Source organism: Pelophylax lessonae, assembly GCF_965119305.1.
Source record: "Pelophylax lessonae genome assembly, chromosome: 10".
NCBI classification, from domain to species: domain Eukaryota; kingdom Metazoa; phylum Chordata; class Amphibia; order Anura; family Ranidae; genus Pelophylax; species Pelophylax lessonae.
Genome location: NC_138777.1, coordinates 39873344 through 39888232, shown reverse-complemented (window position 1 = coordinate 39888232; position 14889 = coordinate 39873344). Strand labels below are relative to the sequence as shown.

At 40.6% G+C, this 14889-nt stretch overlaps 1 protein-coding gene across 1 annotated transcript; it reads right to left on the bottom strand.

The window, feature by feature from the left end:
- Nucleotides 1–426: 426 nt before the first annotated feature.
- On the bottom strand, nt 427–10382 carry FGF19 (fibroblast growth factor 19; the record flags this gene model as incomplete). Its single annotated transcript, XM_082270472.1, has 3 exons — nt 427–726; nt 9118–9221; nt 10148–10382. The coding sequence occupies 3 exons, from the start codon at nt 10380–10382 to the stop codon at nt 427–429; spliced, it is 639 nt and encodes a 212-aa protein (XP_082126598.1).
- Nucleotides 10383–14889: the final 4507 nt, after the last annotated feature.

The window sequence follows — 14889 nt, the reverse complement described above, 5'->3', positions numbered from 1 at the left end:
TCACTCATGATACTTGATATTTGTATGTAAGCTATGTATAGCGATAAACATTTCAGCAACACTGGATCACCGTTCGAAGATGGCTTTTGATCCCCAAGGACCATAAAATGGTGTTTGATCATTTCTTTAGAATTATCATATTGCCTGTAAGCTAGCAGCTGAAATGGGCCACATAATGTGTGTATAGGTCTTCTAGTGGAATGTTCTTGTGTGGTCTTACGTCTTTAGGTTTTGACTTGTTCTAGCTTTTCTTCATTATGAAAAGAAGGTGATAAGATGACCTTGGAGTTGTTTTGTGCAGTAACTTCTGTTTTTGTCAATTTGCCCATTTTTTATGGGTCTTTACAGGTTCGTTTTGCAAGTATTGCTCTAATTGTATTTTTTTTTCTTTACATTCTATTTCAGTGCATTCCAAAATTCCAGTTGCTATTTTTTGTCATGGTTTATGAGTCTTAAGGGGTCCATACTGTCAAAATCTGGAGAATTCTTTTTGTCATCATATTGAAACCCATCGTCTTCATCCTCTCGATATTGGTTGAGGTCTAATGGTACCCAGTGTTTTACAGGTAAGAATTGGGACAGTGGCGGATATGCTTTTCCTTTCGAATGCAGCCTTTGCTTATTACTGAGAGAGACTGCCATCCCGTACGTCTTCGATTTATACATGTTATATCCATCAGGAAGAAGTTCCTCTCTGAAAGAACATTCTTCAGGAGAAAAGGTATTCTGCAAATTGAAAAGCAAATCTTTAGTATTTATTTTGAAAATAAATTAGTAGCTATCCTAAGCTTCTTGAGGCAATAGACGGTGACTAGGTATGCATATGTAATACCACAGCACTGTTTAAGTTTTGCAGTCAGTAAAGACATCTTCTCATTTGTACAACTGCTTATGCACTTGAAAATTACTATATAAAGTGAACCTTTGCCACATCATGGGCATTGTGGTATTTACATATTTTAACAAGCAGTAAATAGTTAAACCCTCGCTGAACTTTAGCTGCATTTATGTTCTTGACTCAGATGACACAGCTCCCCCTGTCTCCCCCTCCCAGCAGTGATTCAGCAGCCCACCAATTTTCTAATCTCTAATGCAGGGGTCCTCAAACTCTCCTAACAAAGGGCTAGTTTACTGTCCTTCAGACTTCAGGGGAGCTGGACTGTAGCCAGTGGGAATAGAAATTGTCCTGGCATCAGTGGGAGTAAACAGTGCCCCATCTTTAGTATTAAGGGGAGGAATGGTGCCCCATTGTTGGTGCTAGTTGGAGAAATGGTGCCCCATTATCGGTGTCAGTGGGAGAAATCACGCTCCATTGTTGATGTCAGTAGCAGGATTTATGTTTAATTGTTGATGTCAGTAGTGCCCAAAGGGCCTAATAAAGGAAAGCAAAGGGCCGCTTTTGGCCCTCGGGCGGCAGTTTATAGACCACTGCTCTAAAGTAAAACACAAAAAGGTGCTCTGTGGGGGGAGGAAAGCAGGGGGAGCTGCTGAAAGAACAACATGAACAACTTTAGTGCTTTTGCTTTAAATATGAGGACTATTTGCTCCCCAGTGTCTGCAGTTACATGACGTAGTGGGGATTTTTTTTCAAGCTAAGGAACCGCTTGTAAAGAATATGTAAATCCCTGAATGTCCATGACCTGGTTACAGGTTCACATTTGGGTAAAATGTTGCTTTGCAAAACAATGCTTAATGCAGATACTGAAAATCTTTCTAAAACATATTTGTTCTACAAACATGTGAGTTCTCATCAGGCAACTAACCAATAATGACTGAAGTTTACTTTTAAGGGTGCATTTTTACGTGACACGCAGAGTAGCCCAGGGATTCCCAAACTACGGCCTTGCAGTTGTTCAGGAACTACAATTCCCATCATGCCTAGTCATGTCTGTGAATGTCAGAGTTTTACAATGCCTCATGGGATGTGTAGTTCTGCAACAGCTGCAGGGCCGTGGTTTGGGAATCCCTGGAGTTCCCTATTCATTGCAATAAGCTGCCCTACACATAGCATGCATTGCAAAGTAGCTCATACACCTTTCTGAGCTTTACACAATTTTAACCCCATGTTTGTCGTGTTATTCACATGAAGAACGCACATCTGTTTTGCCATATTTGGGTTGTCTTTAACAACAATTGACACTGCAAGCGTGCAATTTTGCAAGCTTTCACAAAGTGTGACTGCAGCAATAAAGGAACATGGGTACAGCCACAGTCATGCCACAGAAAGTTAAGCTATATGTGTTGTAGAATATAACGCTGCCCATAAAAAGCTTTGTAAAACTTAGCCACAGTTCTGATTTCAAGCACTGTTTGCATCTATTGGGCAGTTTATGATCTGTTGGAGGCCTGTAAGCATTTCTCTGTGAACAGATCAAATCCTTTTCTAATGTTATGGGAAAAACTGTTTATGAGTTTACTGCCAGGCAAGGATATCAGCAGATTCCAGTGCTATAATTACTCATTTGAGATCTCTACCCATCAGTCATTCTGTGAAAATTTTTGGCCGATCATAGCCATACTAAGGAAGATCTCCACTCTCCAGTATTAGTTGCTGCAACAACTTAGTAGCGTGAGTATATATACTGTAATATAAATATATATGCAGAATATATACTGTATAAATATTGTTGACAATGAGAATATTTATAGCTGGCAATTGCAGGTAATAATAGTAATACTTCTATATTATTTTTACATATTTAGAAAATGTTTTGGGACTAAGAAATACTGCAGCAAACCCTGTCAGACGTCTAGTACTTTTGAACAACTTTGTTACTAGCAGAGTGCAGTTGCCTCGCTGTCCACCGATATGTATTGTTCAGTGAACCAGAGTTCATTCACCCGCCATTACTGAGACAAAAATGGAGCATGAGGTGTGAGGAAAATTGTGCAAAGGGTACTAGAAGGCCAAATGATAAATCTATTTAAAGAACAATTTGACGCCAAAGTATAAAATGCTGAGTAATGGTATTTAGTGATTTATTTATCAGGGAGAATAGTCAGACATACGGTAAATGGCTCAGCAAACGACACCACATTGACCTTAATTACTCTTACAATGTTACTGATTACAATATGTGGACTGTAAGTATTTCCCAGCTCTATTTCTAACACAGCAATTCTTTTTTTGTTTTTGGCTTTTTCAACACTGCAATCCTCATTGACGTGACCTACTTATTACCCTTGATATATTAAGGGTATAATTTTATGTGTGCTTAGCTAGTCTGTTTTGTATTTTTAAAACAGTGTTATTGACTTAAAGCAGGAGAACTGCCGTTTGCCACGCCCCCTGATGCATTTTGCCCCACGCACTGGGACTTAGTCATAGAGGTGACATATATGACTAAGTCCAGGCGAGTGGCGAAATGCGTCACGGCAGTGGTCTGCGGAGCAGCGCTGGCTGAGGCTGCCACATATACATGCATCAACTAGGATCGGGCTGGGCAAGCGGCGGTTCTCCTGCTTTATTATTTTACACTACTGGACACGTGTTATTCCTTGCTGGAACGCTCACTACTGAGTACCAGTGAGGCAGCAGCTACAAGGTTTATGTGTTACTGACTTTGTACAGCTTTCAGTAAATATATTTTAATAATGCTGTGACATTCAGTAAAGCTGACCATAGATTGATTTTTGTTTTTTTGATCCGCCAGCCAGCAGATCAAAAAATGAACAGATTCCCCCATCCACACATTCCCCCATCCACACAAATGAGGTGGATGTTGGAATCCTCCCCCCCCCCCCTACTATTTTGTTCTGTCAGAATACACTGCTCAGTGCTGCAGCCCTGTCTCCTTACCTATTCTGTAAAAAGTGACAGGGTCTGTTTAAAGTCCATCCCACAACCACTTTATACTCATTTTCACAGCTGCCACAAAATACCTGGTCTCTAAGCTTAAAGGCAGTGGGGATTTCACTCCCTCCATCATATGACAGTGTTCAGGCTAGTGATTAGCTATTATGCCCTAGCACTACATTATCGGGGTAGGTCACATGCGCCTTTATACCTGGAAGCACCAAGTACTTTGTGGTAGAGAAAGCAGTGTGCTGGGAAGATGAGTATAAGGTGGCCCATTGGTGGACAAACAGATCCTGTTTGTTGTCCTGTTTTTAAGTGTTAATAAAAGTGCAAATAATTGAAAAGAATGTCAATCCCTGCCACTGTATTAAAAATATATATATTTTTTTTTAATAAAAGCTTACACATAAGAAAACTTATAGGATTTAGTTAACGTTCCATCCATTAAGATGTTCCTCTCCTAACACATACACTATATTGCCAACAGTATTGGGACGCCTGCCTTTACAAGCACATGAACTTTAATGGCATCCCAGTCTTAGTCCGTAGGGTTCAATATTGAGTTGGCCCACCCTTTGCAGCTATAACAGCTTCAACTCTTCTGGGAAGGCTGTCCACAAGGTTTAGGAGTGTGTCTATGGGAATGTTTGACCTTTCTTCCAGAAGCACATTTGTGACATCTGGCACTGTTGATGTACTTGTAAAGGCAGGCGTCACAATACTTTTGGTAATACAGTAAAACCTTGGATTGCGAGCATAATTCGTTCCGGAAACATGCTTGTAATCCAAAGCACTCTTATATCAAAGCAAATTTCCCCATAAGAAATCATGGAAACTCAGATGATTCGTTCCACAACCATTTATTCATAAGTCCTTCAGTTTATAGTCCATATAAAAAGATTATAGCATTGCGAGAGGTTATATAACCATAAAATGTCCATCCACAAATAGCTGCTTCCACAAGGGGATTAGAAGCAAAATCCAGCAGGAGCTACAGAGTGTGAAAGAGAAGAGAGGCGCCTCTAAGTGTAGCAATATGGTTCCATTTAATGAAGGTACAACATTTAGCAACTCACATGGTTGATGAATAAAACAGGCACATCTAAGTATGCAGGCATCCGGGGTAAAGCTGTCCACATAGACTATCTTCTGCACCGCCGGCTGCCAGTCTGTAATCCTTACCGGGAAGACCACCCTGCAGTAAAGCGATCTGAAAGCGAGGGGCAGCATGGAAGGGATGACGTAGATGGCAGTGTGGAGGATGGTCTATGTGGACAGCTTTAGCCTGGATGCCTGCATCCTTAGATGTGCCTGTTCCAATCATCAACCATCTGAGTTGCTAAAGTTTGTACCTTCATTAAATTTAACCATATTGCTACACTTAGAGGTGACTCTCTTCTCTTTTCTACTCAGCTGTGACTTGAGGCTACTTGTATAACAAGACATCGCTTGTAAACCAAGTCAAAATTTATTTGAAAATTTTGCTTGTCTTGCAAAGCGCTCTTAAACCAAGTTACTCTCAAACCAAGGTTTTACTGTATAGTGTATGTACACCTGTATGCTCTTTGTTACATGTCTTTTGACTGCAATCTAAATTTACCACCAGCAGTTACTTTCTGCCATTTCCACACTGTGGGGACCAATAACATGGTGGTGTCATTGAGCATCTCTCTTTATTACTAGTGAGACTGCAATATCAAGTTTTATTTGCAGCAGCGTTGCAGGTGAAGACTACAAAAGTGCTTCCAGGTCATAGTCAAATTAGCAGGTGCATCGATGAAGGAACCTTTCCAGACTGCTGTACTGAAGTTTTACTCTCAGGGGTCAGGTTTTTGGTCTGGAAAACAAGCCCTTCTTCCTCCCACTATGGCCTCAGCAAAAGCAAATTCCAGAAGGGAGAATCATATCTCTTAACTTTCCTGAAAAGTGGCCAGGTGCTATCAGATTGTAGCACCAAAAAACCTCTGTTCTTAATTCTAAATGCATTACCATGTAGAACACGTATGGGACAGGACCAGTCTGCTTTCTGGGTAGAGAAAATTATTATTTTTGCATAATCGCACATGTATTTTGAGGTGCAGGTAATCCTATGTGTCCAGTAACAAGGAACTCCATTGCTAGCAATACTCAACAACATAGCTAAAAGTGTTACTGTGGACAAAGTAATAAAATGACATAAGGCAGTCTGTCACTAGCATGAAGAAAGCAATTTCTGTTTTTTGAGTGTCTGCTGTAATATAGTTTTATTACATGTTGGTTCTACTAGGAGATCTGCAGCTTCAGCAGTTGGGACAAATGAAATAACATCGCGAGGCGTGCTTACAATGGTCAACTTTTTATTTATATGGTTTAAAACCTTTTTTCCTAAAGAAAAAAAAAACTGTATAGATTAACTAACAGTGGACAATCTCCCTATCCCTGATACCCACTCTAATTACCCCCGGGGTGGCTGAGTTGTCAGCACCCCAAAGTCGATCTGACAGTACAGGGATTTGAAAACCCCACTCTTTTCCTTCTTCTCTGTCAGCACTTCAAGAACAGATCAGATGGATTCTGATTGATCAGCTACAGCAATGTTAGTTCACCTTTACATTTTTTTCTGCAAAGACGAACTATTACTTTAACTACTAACTAAGTGTTATCTGAAATCAGGTTTTAAAAGAAAATTTGGTTTTCCAAACAAAAAAAAATTATACTCACCTAGGTGGACGCAGCATCGATCTGACGCTGCATCTGTACCCCACCACCTCCATGCTGAGAACCGAGCGATCAAACATCGCTGATCACTCAGTTCTCCCCTCCACTCAGAGCAGAGAGCCGTGACTGTCAATCTGTTCTGCCCTTCCAGTGCTCTCTGAAATGCTGGGCTGTGCAGGGGATGGGTGCAGCTGGTTCCCAGCAGCTTGCTGAGAGGCTGAGCTAGCTGCCAGTCCAGGCTTCTGGGTAGATCTCAACTGTTAAATCTGGATCAATCCAGCGCATGGACCGGCTGAGCTATGTTGGCTGACAGCAGATTTTAGCATGCTGTCAACTGAAAACAGGTCACAGGAGTGCAGAACAAGCTGCACTCCTATGATCCATAGGAAAAGTAGGGCCAAAGTTTTTGCCATACTTCTTTTTTAATTTACATACTTTAAGCTGACCTCCATGCATCCAGTTAAACACACAGATGAAATATGTATATAGGAGCTGTTTACCTGTCAAAAGATTTGTATTTCTGTCCACCCAGTGCTGAGATTTACACAGCTCTGACAAACAGTGCTGATAGGACAGGAGACCAGATTTCTTTAGTCTGTGACTGTGCAGTGAAAGAAAAGGAAGCAGATGAGACGAGCTCATGTCTCTGTCACTATGCTCTCTCCACCTGTCAGTATGCTCCACACATTGGAGCACAACAGATTGGCCCCCTCTCCCTGCTTTTCCCTCTACCGAGCTCTGCTGCACAGGAATTGCAAGATACCAGATCAAATTCAGGTACTTACACTGCTTGCATTAAAAAAAATACCTGTAAAGATGTATGAATGGCTACAGAGCTGCATTCGTTTGTGTATTTTTTATCTGTCTGGACTTCAGCTTTAAAAGAGAAGTATGGGAATGCTTTTTTTTTTTAATCATTCTTACCTAGCTGGATGCAGCATTGTTCCAATGCCGCATCTGTCCACCGCCGAGTTCACCGAGTGATTAAAGACCGACGATCACTCGGTTCTCACAGCAACCTGAGCAGAGAGCTGCTGACTGTCAGTAACTGGCTCTCCGCTCTGCCCCCCCCAACCCCCCTCCCCCCTCTACCTCCTGTGGAGGTAACAGGAGCGGACGGCTCAGGCTCTCAGCGGCTCAGTCCAGGCATGTAGATGGATCCTGACCATATGGTCCCAGCCTTTCCCGAGCGTGGACCGGTTCTGTGACGTCAGCTGACAGTGGGCTTCATCCCGCTGTCTGCTAAAAAGGGGTCACAGGAGTGCAGAATGAACTATACTCCTGTGATCCACAGAAGTACAGCCAAACAAGCTTTGGCTGTAAATCTCCTTTAAGGTCTATGTGTTTTTAGGACTTCCCTGGCAACTCTGCTGTGTGATTTCACTACAGGACAAACAGCTTTCTCACTCTTTTGCTCGATGTGGAAACATATTTGATCCATTGGCAGGATCAAAAAGTAGTAAAACTATATTACAAGTGGACCTAGGAAAAATAAAAAAACTACTGTTTTAATGCTACTGACAAACTGTGTCATATATATGTCTTTTTTTTTTTTTTTTTGTCTGTAGTTACACTTTTACCTTTATAGTGCCCAACTATTGCAAGAAAAGCTTAAATCGGTCACATGGTTTGCAGATATTGGACCATGCATGGCTGCCTCTTCTTCTTTAATTAAAGGAAGATGGTACTAAGGAATCATGGAGGCTGGCATTGCTGATCTCTCCATTTAAAAGTGTCTGTCTAAAGCCCCGTACACACGTACCGATTGTCGGACGTAAATATTCTGCCACCGTCCGATCGGCCGATTGTCGGCTTGTTAGTATGATGCTTCCGACAACCGACTGCGACTTTTCGGCCGAACAGAATCTGGTGTGCATGCTTTAAAATTTTTGTTGGCCAACACCAGAACGGCTGATTGTTCCTCAGTCAGTACAGAATTCGGCCGATAAACAGCAGATGAGCAAGACTGGGCATGCTCAGAGAAGAAAAAACACACGGAAAGTTAACCATCACATGACATCACTTCTGCAGTCGGTTGTTGTTGGCCGACAAAATTCGTGTGCAGTCTTGAGCACTTTTCAACCGACAGGACAGCACCGGACAAAAGACGGCCAATCGTTCGGCCGACAATCGGTGTGTGTGTACGGGGCTTAAGTCTCTGAGCTGGAACAAGTACACAGATCAGGAGTTCCGATTCCACTCTGACTTTACTGAACTGCATGTTTGCCCTGAATCAATGATGCTGCTTTACAAAAGAGCTTGAGAATCTTCACTTGTTGTAGCTGTGTTCACTTTCAACACCCAATCAAGTACAGCTTAAATAAAAAAACAGGAATTTGCTTTTCATGTGACTGGATAGTTAAAGTAAATCTTCACTCAGTTTTTAGAGTGAAGATTCTCAACTACTTTAGTAAATCAGCCATATAGCGAGCAATGGGAGTGTACATTATTTCTCGCGTTACATGCTTGCTTTAATTAACTCTATTGGTGAACTTTTATCACTCTCAAAAGAGGAATACTCTAGCAACATAGATATAAAAACCTGTTGTATTTACAAATTTCCTAGCAACGCAATGGAAGTGAATGACATCGCTGATACCTGCACATCTGAATACACTTACCAGTCCATAGAGTGTGCCTTCGCTTCCCATACACAGATATAGAGACGAGTGATAACCTTTGATGGCCACTACACCTACTCCAATTGCTCTGATTTCAAGTAAACCTGAAAAAAAGAAAATCGGTTATTTCAAGAGGTTTTTTTTTTTTAACAAATAAAGAAAATAGAAGGAAATCAGATAATCTAAGAAGCAATCAAATAATTGTTTTTTATTTGAAAATATATATATATATATATATATATATATATATATATCACTGATGTTATGACATCATGGTTTGCAATCACAGTCATGGTATGCCATGAGTTACTAACCAGTGATACTCTAACACAATGACAACATTAAAATACCGTATTTTCCGGCGTATAAGACGACCCCCCTAATTTTCATCTACCGGTAATACTTATACTTAGGTTACCATGGAGATATTATACTCGGCGTATAAGACGACCCCCCATTTTTGGGGGATTTTTTTGAGGTTCAAAAGTAGTCTTATATGCCAGAAAATACAGTATGTCATTTTTAACAAGACAGAAGCATAGCCATGTGAACACAAATGACCATTTCTGCCACTTCTGATAATTTAGAGAAGTAGAGCATGTTCACTTTTAAAGTAATATTTCCCTTTGCAAAGTGAATTTTTTACTTACCGTAGTGAATGACGTGAAGAAAAGTGACAATTTACTTTGCAAAGAAGGACCAATCATGCTCATGGAAAACATTCAACAAAACAGGGTTGTTGCACATAAATGATTGAATGACTGAATTCAGCACAACTTCACCTCGTTTACTAAGCTGAGTAAAAAAATCACTTTGCAATGGGAACATGCTCTACCCCGTTAGTAAATGAACTCTACGTAAAATCTTTACTTTGGAAGAGTACTGTATAAACATGCCATATTAATTTCTAAAAACCACAATAACAAAATTGACACATATTGTACTTTTTAGAAGAGTACTGAATCCCTGATAAATCTCATGCATTGTAATATATAGGGTACATATAAAAAAAAGTTTGCTTGTAACTTACTGTGAAAGCTTTGATGTTTTTCTCCATCTACTCTGCCATCATCGTGTATCCTTAGATAAAAGCTCTCCTGCCCATGCTTTCTGGTTGTATACAGACGCCTGATTCTTACAGACTCCCCCCAGTCACCTTGCACATGTGGTCCTGCGTCAAAAAGTGGCAGTGTCTGAACCACCAGCACCAACCACAGCTCCATCAGCACAACAGAAACAAATATCTGAGACATTCTCCTCCACATCTTCTCTGCTTTGTAAATTGCAATTTGAGAGCTCAAAGGCAACACTCAGAGTCAGTAAAGTTACTAGAGGCAGACTAAAGCAAGCAATGCTTTTTGCCTAATTGCCTCTGGGCTGTAGTAAATACAAAGCCAATCCCCTGCCTTTTATAGATCCTAAAGATCCTTTATCAGCTTTGTAGATAAGGTAATACATAGATTATCATAGTAATGATTGTGACAGTCCCAGCATATTGATCTGCATTACATCACTACTAGGGAAGTCAGCGGAGGTATTCTATTTTTCTCAGTTTCCTTTTATATGATTGCTCTTTACTGTTAGCTTTCAGAATCGGATTTAGTCACTGTAATGATAGTTTTATATACATGTTAAACAAGCTAGTTATTACAAGGATCTGATTGTCCTAATCCTTATATTTGATACATTTAAAGCTCATCTTCATGCAGATATAACATACACAAATGAATGTAGCTCATTACAGAAATCATTATTATATCATTAAATACACTTTTTAATTCAAGTAGGGTAATGACATGAATTTGAGATGGTATTGGCCTCTTGAAATACCCTGTACAGTAGATCTCAGACTGGCAGAGGGAGAAGCATCCTAATGAGCCAATCGGGTGTACTGTAGTGCTTATGTGCTATCAAGGAACATGCTAATAAGAGGGGGAGCAGGCTGACAGAGAGATGAGCTCATCAGTGTGCCGCTTTGTCTTTTACTGTCCAGTCACTGGGGGAAAGACAAAACTTGAAAATATTACTTAACTGCAATAGAGAAAGTAAAGTGAATAACTACGCGCAGTTATTCACTTTACTTTTATGCACATAACTAAACCCACAGTTATTTGAACTTGCAGCGTACCAAATTAAGATAATTATTCTAGTGGCGCGAGTGAATATCCATACACATTGCAATAGAGAAAACCAGGTCTCCTTCCTGGAGGGCAGAGTTTTACTGTGTGGCAGAGCTGTGTAAATCTTAGAGCTGTATGGACAGATATACAAACTCTTTGGCAGGTAAAATATTTCATCCATCCTTTTATCTGTTTGCTTAGAGTTCAGCTTTAATTTCAGAAGCAGTGTACATTCCTTCCTTATGACTTATATGAGGTTATATCAGGCTAAAGTTTTCTGTAGATTGAAGAGTGGGGTTATGTGCAGGCACAACCCAACCAGCCTTGAAGTAAGCTGTATGCGGAGTGCTGCCAGCCTTACAAATTTATGTAAATGCAGAGAGGATGGAGGAGAAGATGGAGTAAGTAGATGGGAAAAGGCTGACCCTGGTATATTAGAGTTCAAAAATAATGATTGGAAAATATTTTTTTCAACTCAATTGTTCACCAGCCAACTGATCCCATCTGCAGGCACCCACAGACATGAGATCAATGCCTATGCCAGATCAGGTAGCTGTCATCTCATATCTGTGGCAAAACAACATACATTTACAGTTAAGATCTGGAGTGAGATTTGGTCATTTCACTGCCATGCTGCTCACTGCTCACTGCTCTCCTTGCTGGAGGCTTTGGCACAAGTAAGCAAACCCCTGCCCCTACCAAGACAGCCACCTCCACATAATGACATAATGCAGAACAAGGCCCATGCTAAGAAGGGTTTAGTGCTGGACCCTTTACCGCTACAGAAACATTAAGTGCAAACCTAGGAATAACAGCTCAATTCTGATGACGATATTGGAGGAAACCTGACTGAGTGTCCAATGTCCAATGTGATCTAGTATTTTAAGCACAACATTCATTTTAAAAATGAAAGTGCAGTGGTATGCATAAGCTTGAGAACTTTGTCAAAGATCGGAGGCTACGGCTGGCCAGACATATCCTGCACCTACCGAATCGCCACAACCCAAAATCATAATGCAGTGGACAACACCACCAAGAAGAAGGCAGAAACAAGAAAGAAACAAGAAAGTCGTGTTGCCTTTCTGCCGGTCCTATTGTGCATTACTGAACAAATGTAAAGCGGTTGCAAACCACTGATTGTTTTTTTTTTTTTGGACCTGCAAGGTAAAGGCATAATGTGCTAGTATGCATCGCATTCTAGCACATTATGTGAAAGTTACCTGAAAACTAAGCTCTCCAGTGATGTGATGTAATCGCTGGAGGCAGCGTCCTTCTTCACCTGGTCTTCCTTTAGCTGTGTGACAGGCTGGAGCAGCGATGACGTCACTCTCGCTCATGCGCGGAGGAGCTGTTATTCGCGACACAGGTATTTGAAAGAACGGCACGAGTGACCATTCCTTCAGAGCTTATGCGTCAATGACGCCATTATGCAATGTAAATATCTCCTAAACGGTTTACGTGTACCCCCGAGTTGGATCTGCTGCCATCAGGCTTGTGCCTTAGTTGACTGTTTCAAAAAATGTGTGCTCAACTTGGCTGAGTATTTGGATTGGATTTACTGAAGGCAAATAGACTGTGAACTTTGTATGTGCAGATCTTAATAAATGAGGTAAAGTTACACTTTACAAAGAATACACATTTATGTGCCAGGAAAAAAATTAATTTTTGCTTGCACATGATTGGGTGATGGAAGTCAGCAGAGCTTCTGCTCATTTACTAAGCTCTGCAACTGCATTTTGTGAAATGCACAGTCTCTTTGCCTTTAGTAAATCAACCCTCATTCGTTTATGTTATGTAAAGGAAAGGGGTAGAAAGGAGCAGCAATAGCAATAGAATAAGATTTTCTAACCCATACAATCAACTTTAATCTCCTCCTCCCTGAGATCAACCAACAGGGAGCACCTACTGTCCTCATGAATCAGGGGACTGTCATTCTATTTCTAATTGTAACTGTAGTAAGAGCTATAGGGTAACTATGAGATATTTAAAAATGAATCCCAATAAAATGTTGGGACACAATTTGAAATGGGCAGATCATGCAAGGAAACCACAAAAATACTGCAACTGAAGGAAGTTTGCATGGCAAAGTGATCAAAAACTTTACTGAGTCAATGCTAGAGACAGGTGGGCAGTTATGACATTATTTCTGCTAACTGCGACAATGTTAGCCCTGAGTCCAAGAATGAACTTAGCTTTCCACCGTACACCATTACATCTATGTATAATATTGATGAAGAAATTATTTACATTTTTACTCACATATATCACCTTTTACTGGAAGCACTGCTCTAGTGATCTAATGTTTGAGTGTTCATATATATTAAAAAGTCAACATATTCCATAGGGTGTGTTACTTTTTCACATTTTATATATATATATATATATATATATATATATATATATAAAATATACACACACAGTGGGGTTGATTCACTAAAACTGGAGAGTGCAAAAAATCTGGTGGAGCTGTGCATAGTAGCCAATCAGCTTCTAACTTCAGCTTCTTCAATTAAACTTTGACAAAAAAAAAAAACTGGAAGTTGATCGGTTTCTATGCACAGCTGCACCAGATTTTGCACTCTCCAGTTTTAGTAAATCAACCCCAGTGTGTCTCTGTGATTTCCAGTCTACTTCTCTAGTAGAAAAAAAAAAAATGCTCCAGTCTTAATCACTGAAGTGTTAGCTTTGTAAAGAAGTTAATTGTATGTTAGTCAGGGTGCTTCCTTTAAAATCAGTGTGGGAAAACTGCACCTAGTACATGTGACCTCAGGCAATAACTGTAACGTCCTACTAACTTGTGAACGGAGGTGAACTTTCACCGTGTCAGACCAGACCAGTAACTGATCCAGGAAAGCAGTAGCAGAAAAAGCATATGCCTTACATTTCATAGCTTTAACTCATTAGTGTCTTCTTAAATCATCGAGGTTCGGTCTAGTTAGCATCACTCCAGCAACAGTTCATTTGTCTGAACAATTCTGTGTAAGGGCAATGACAGACAGTTTGTTTTCAGTCTGGCATTGCTGTTATGTTTCACTTTTCACTAAAATCAGGTACACCAGCAAGCATGTTGTTAGACCAAACTGCAAGCATTTACTCCAGTACCAGAGCACTATGTTGTGTTAGTAAACAGGTATTGCTGTGGTCCACCTATATATAGCAGTGGCCTCCAAACTGTGGCCAAGGGGCCAAATGTGGCCCTTTGCTTGCCTTTATCTGGCCCTTGGGGCACTATTCCATCAACTGACATTCCCCTACTGACACCATCAATGGGACACTCTTCTTTTCATTGATACCAGCAATAAGGCCTTATTCCTCCAATTAAACCATGATGAGGCACTAATGTTGGAGCAATGCTGACTCCCACTGGCCACAGTCCTGCCCCCCTAAAGCCCAATGGACAGTAAACTGGTCCTTTGCTTAGAAAGTTTGTAGACCCCTAATATAGAGCATTAGGCTGATATCACATGGTTGATCTGGGGGCAAATTGCCAGATTCGCTAAGAGACTGGCTGGCATTCTCTGTGGCTCAGAAGGAGAGGGAGGTTTAATTCAACTTTAAGGATAACTTTTATTTTAAAACCACCAGATCCAGTTAAGCAGTGAATGTGCAATTTTGTGACATATCAAACTGACAACCTTAGAAGCTGCCCCTT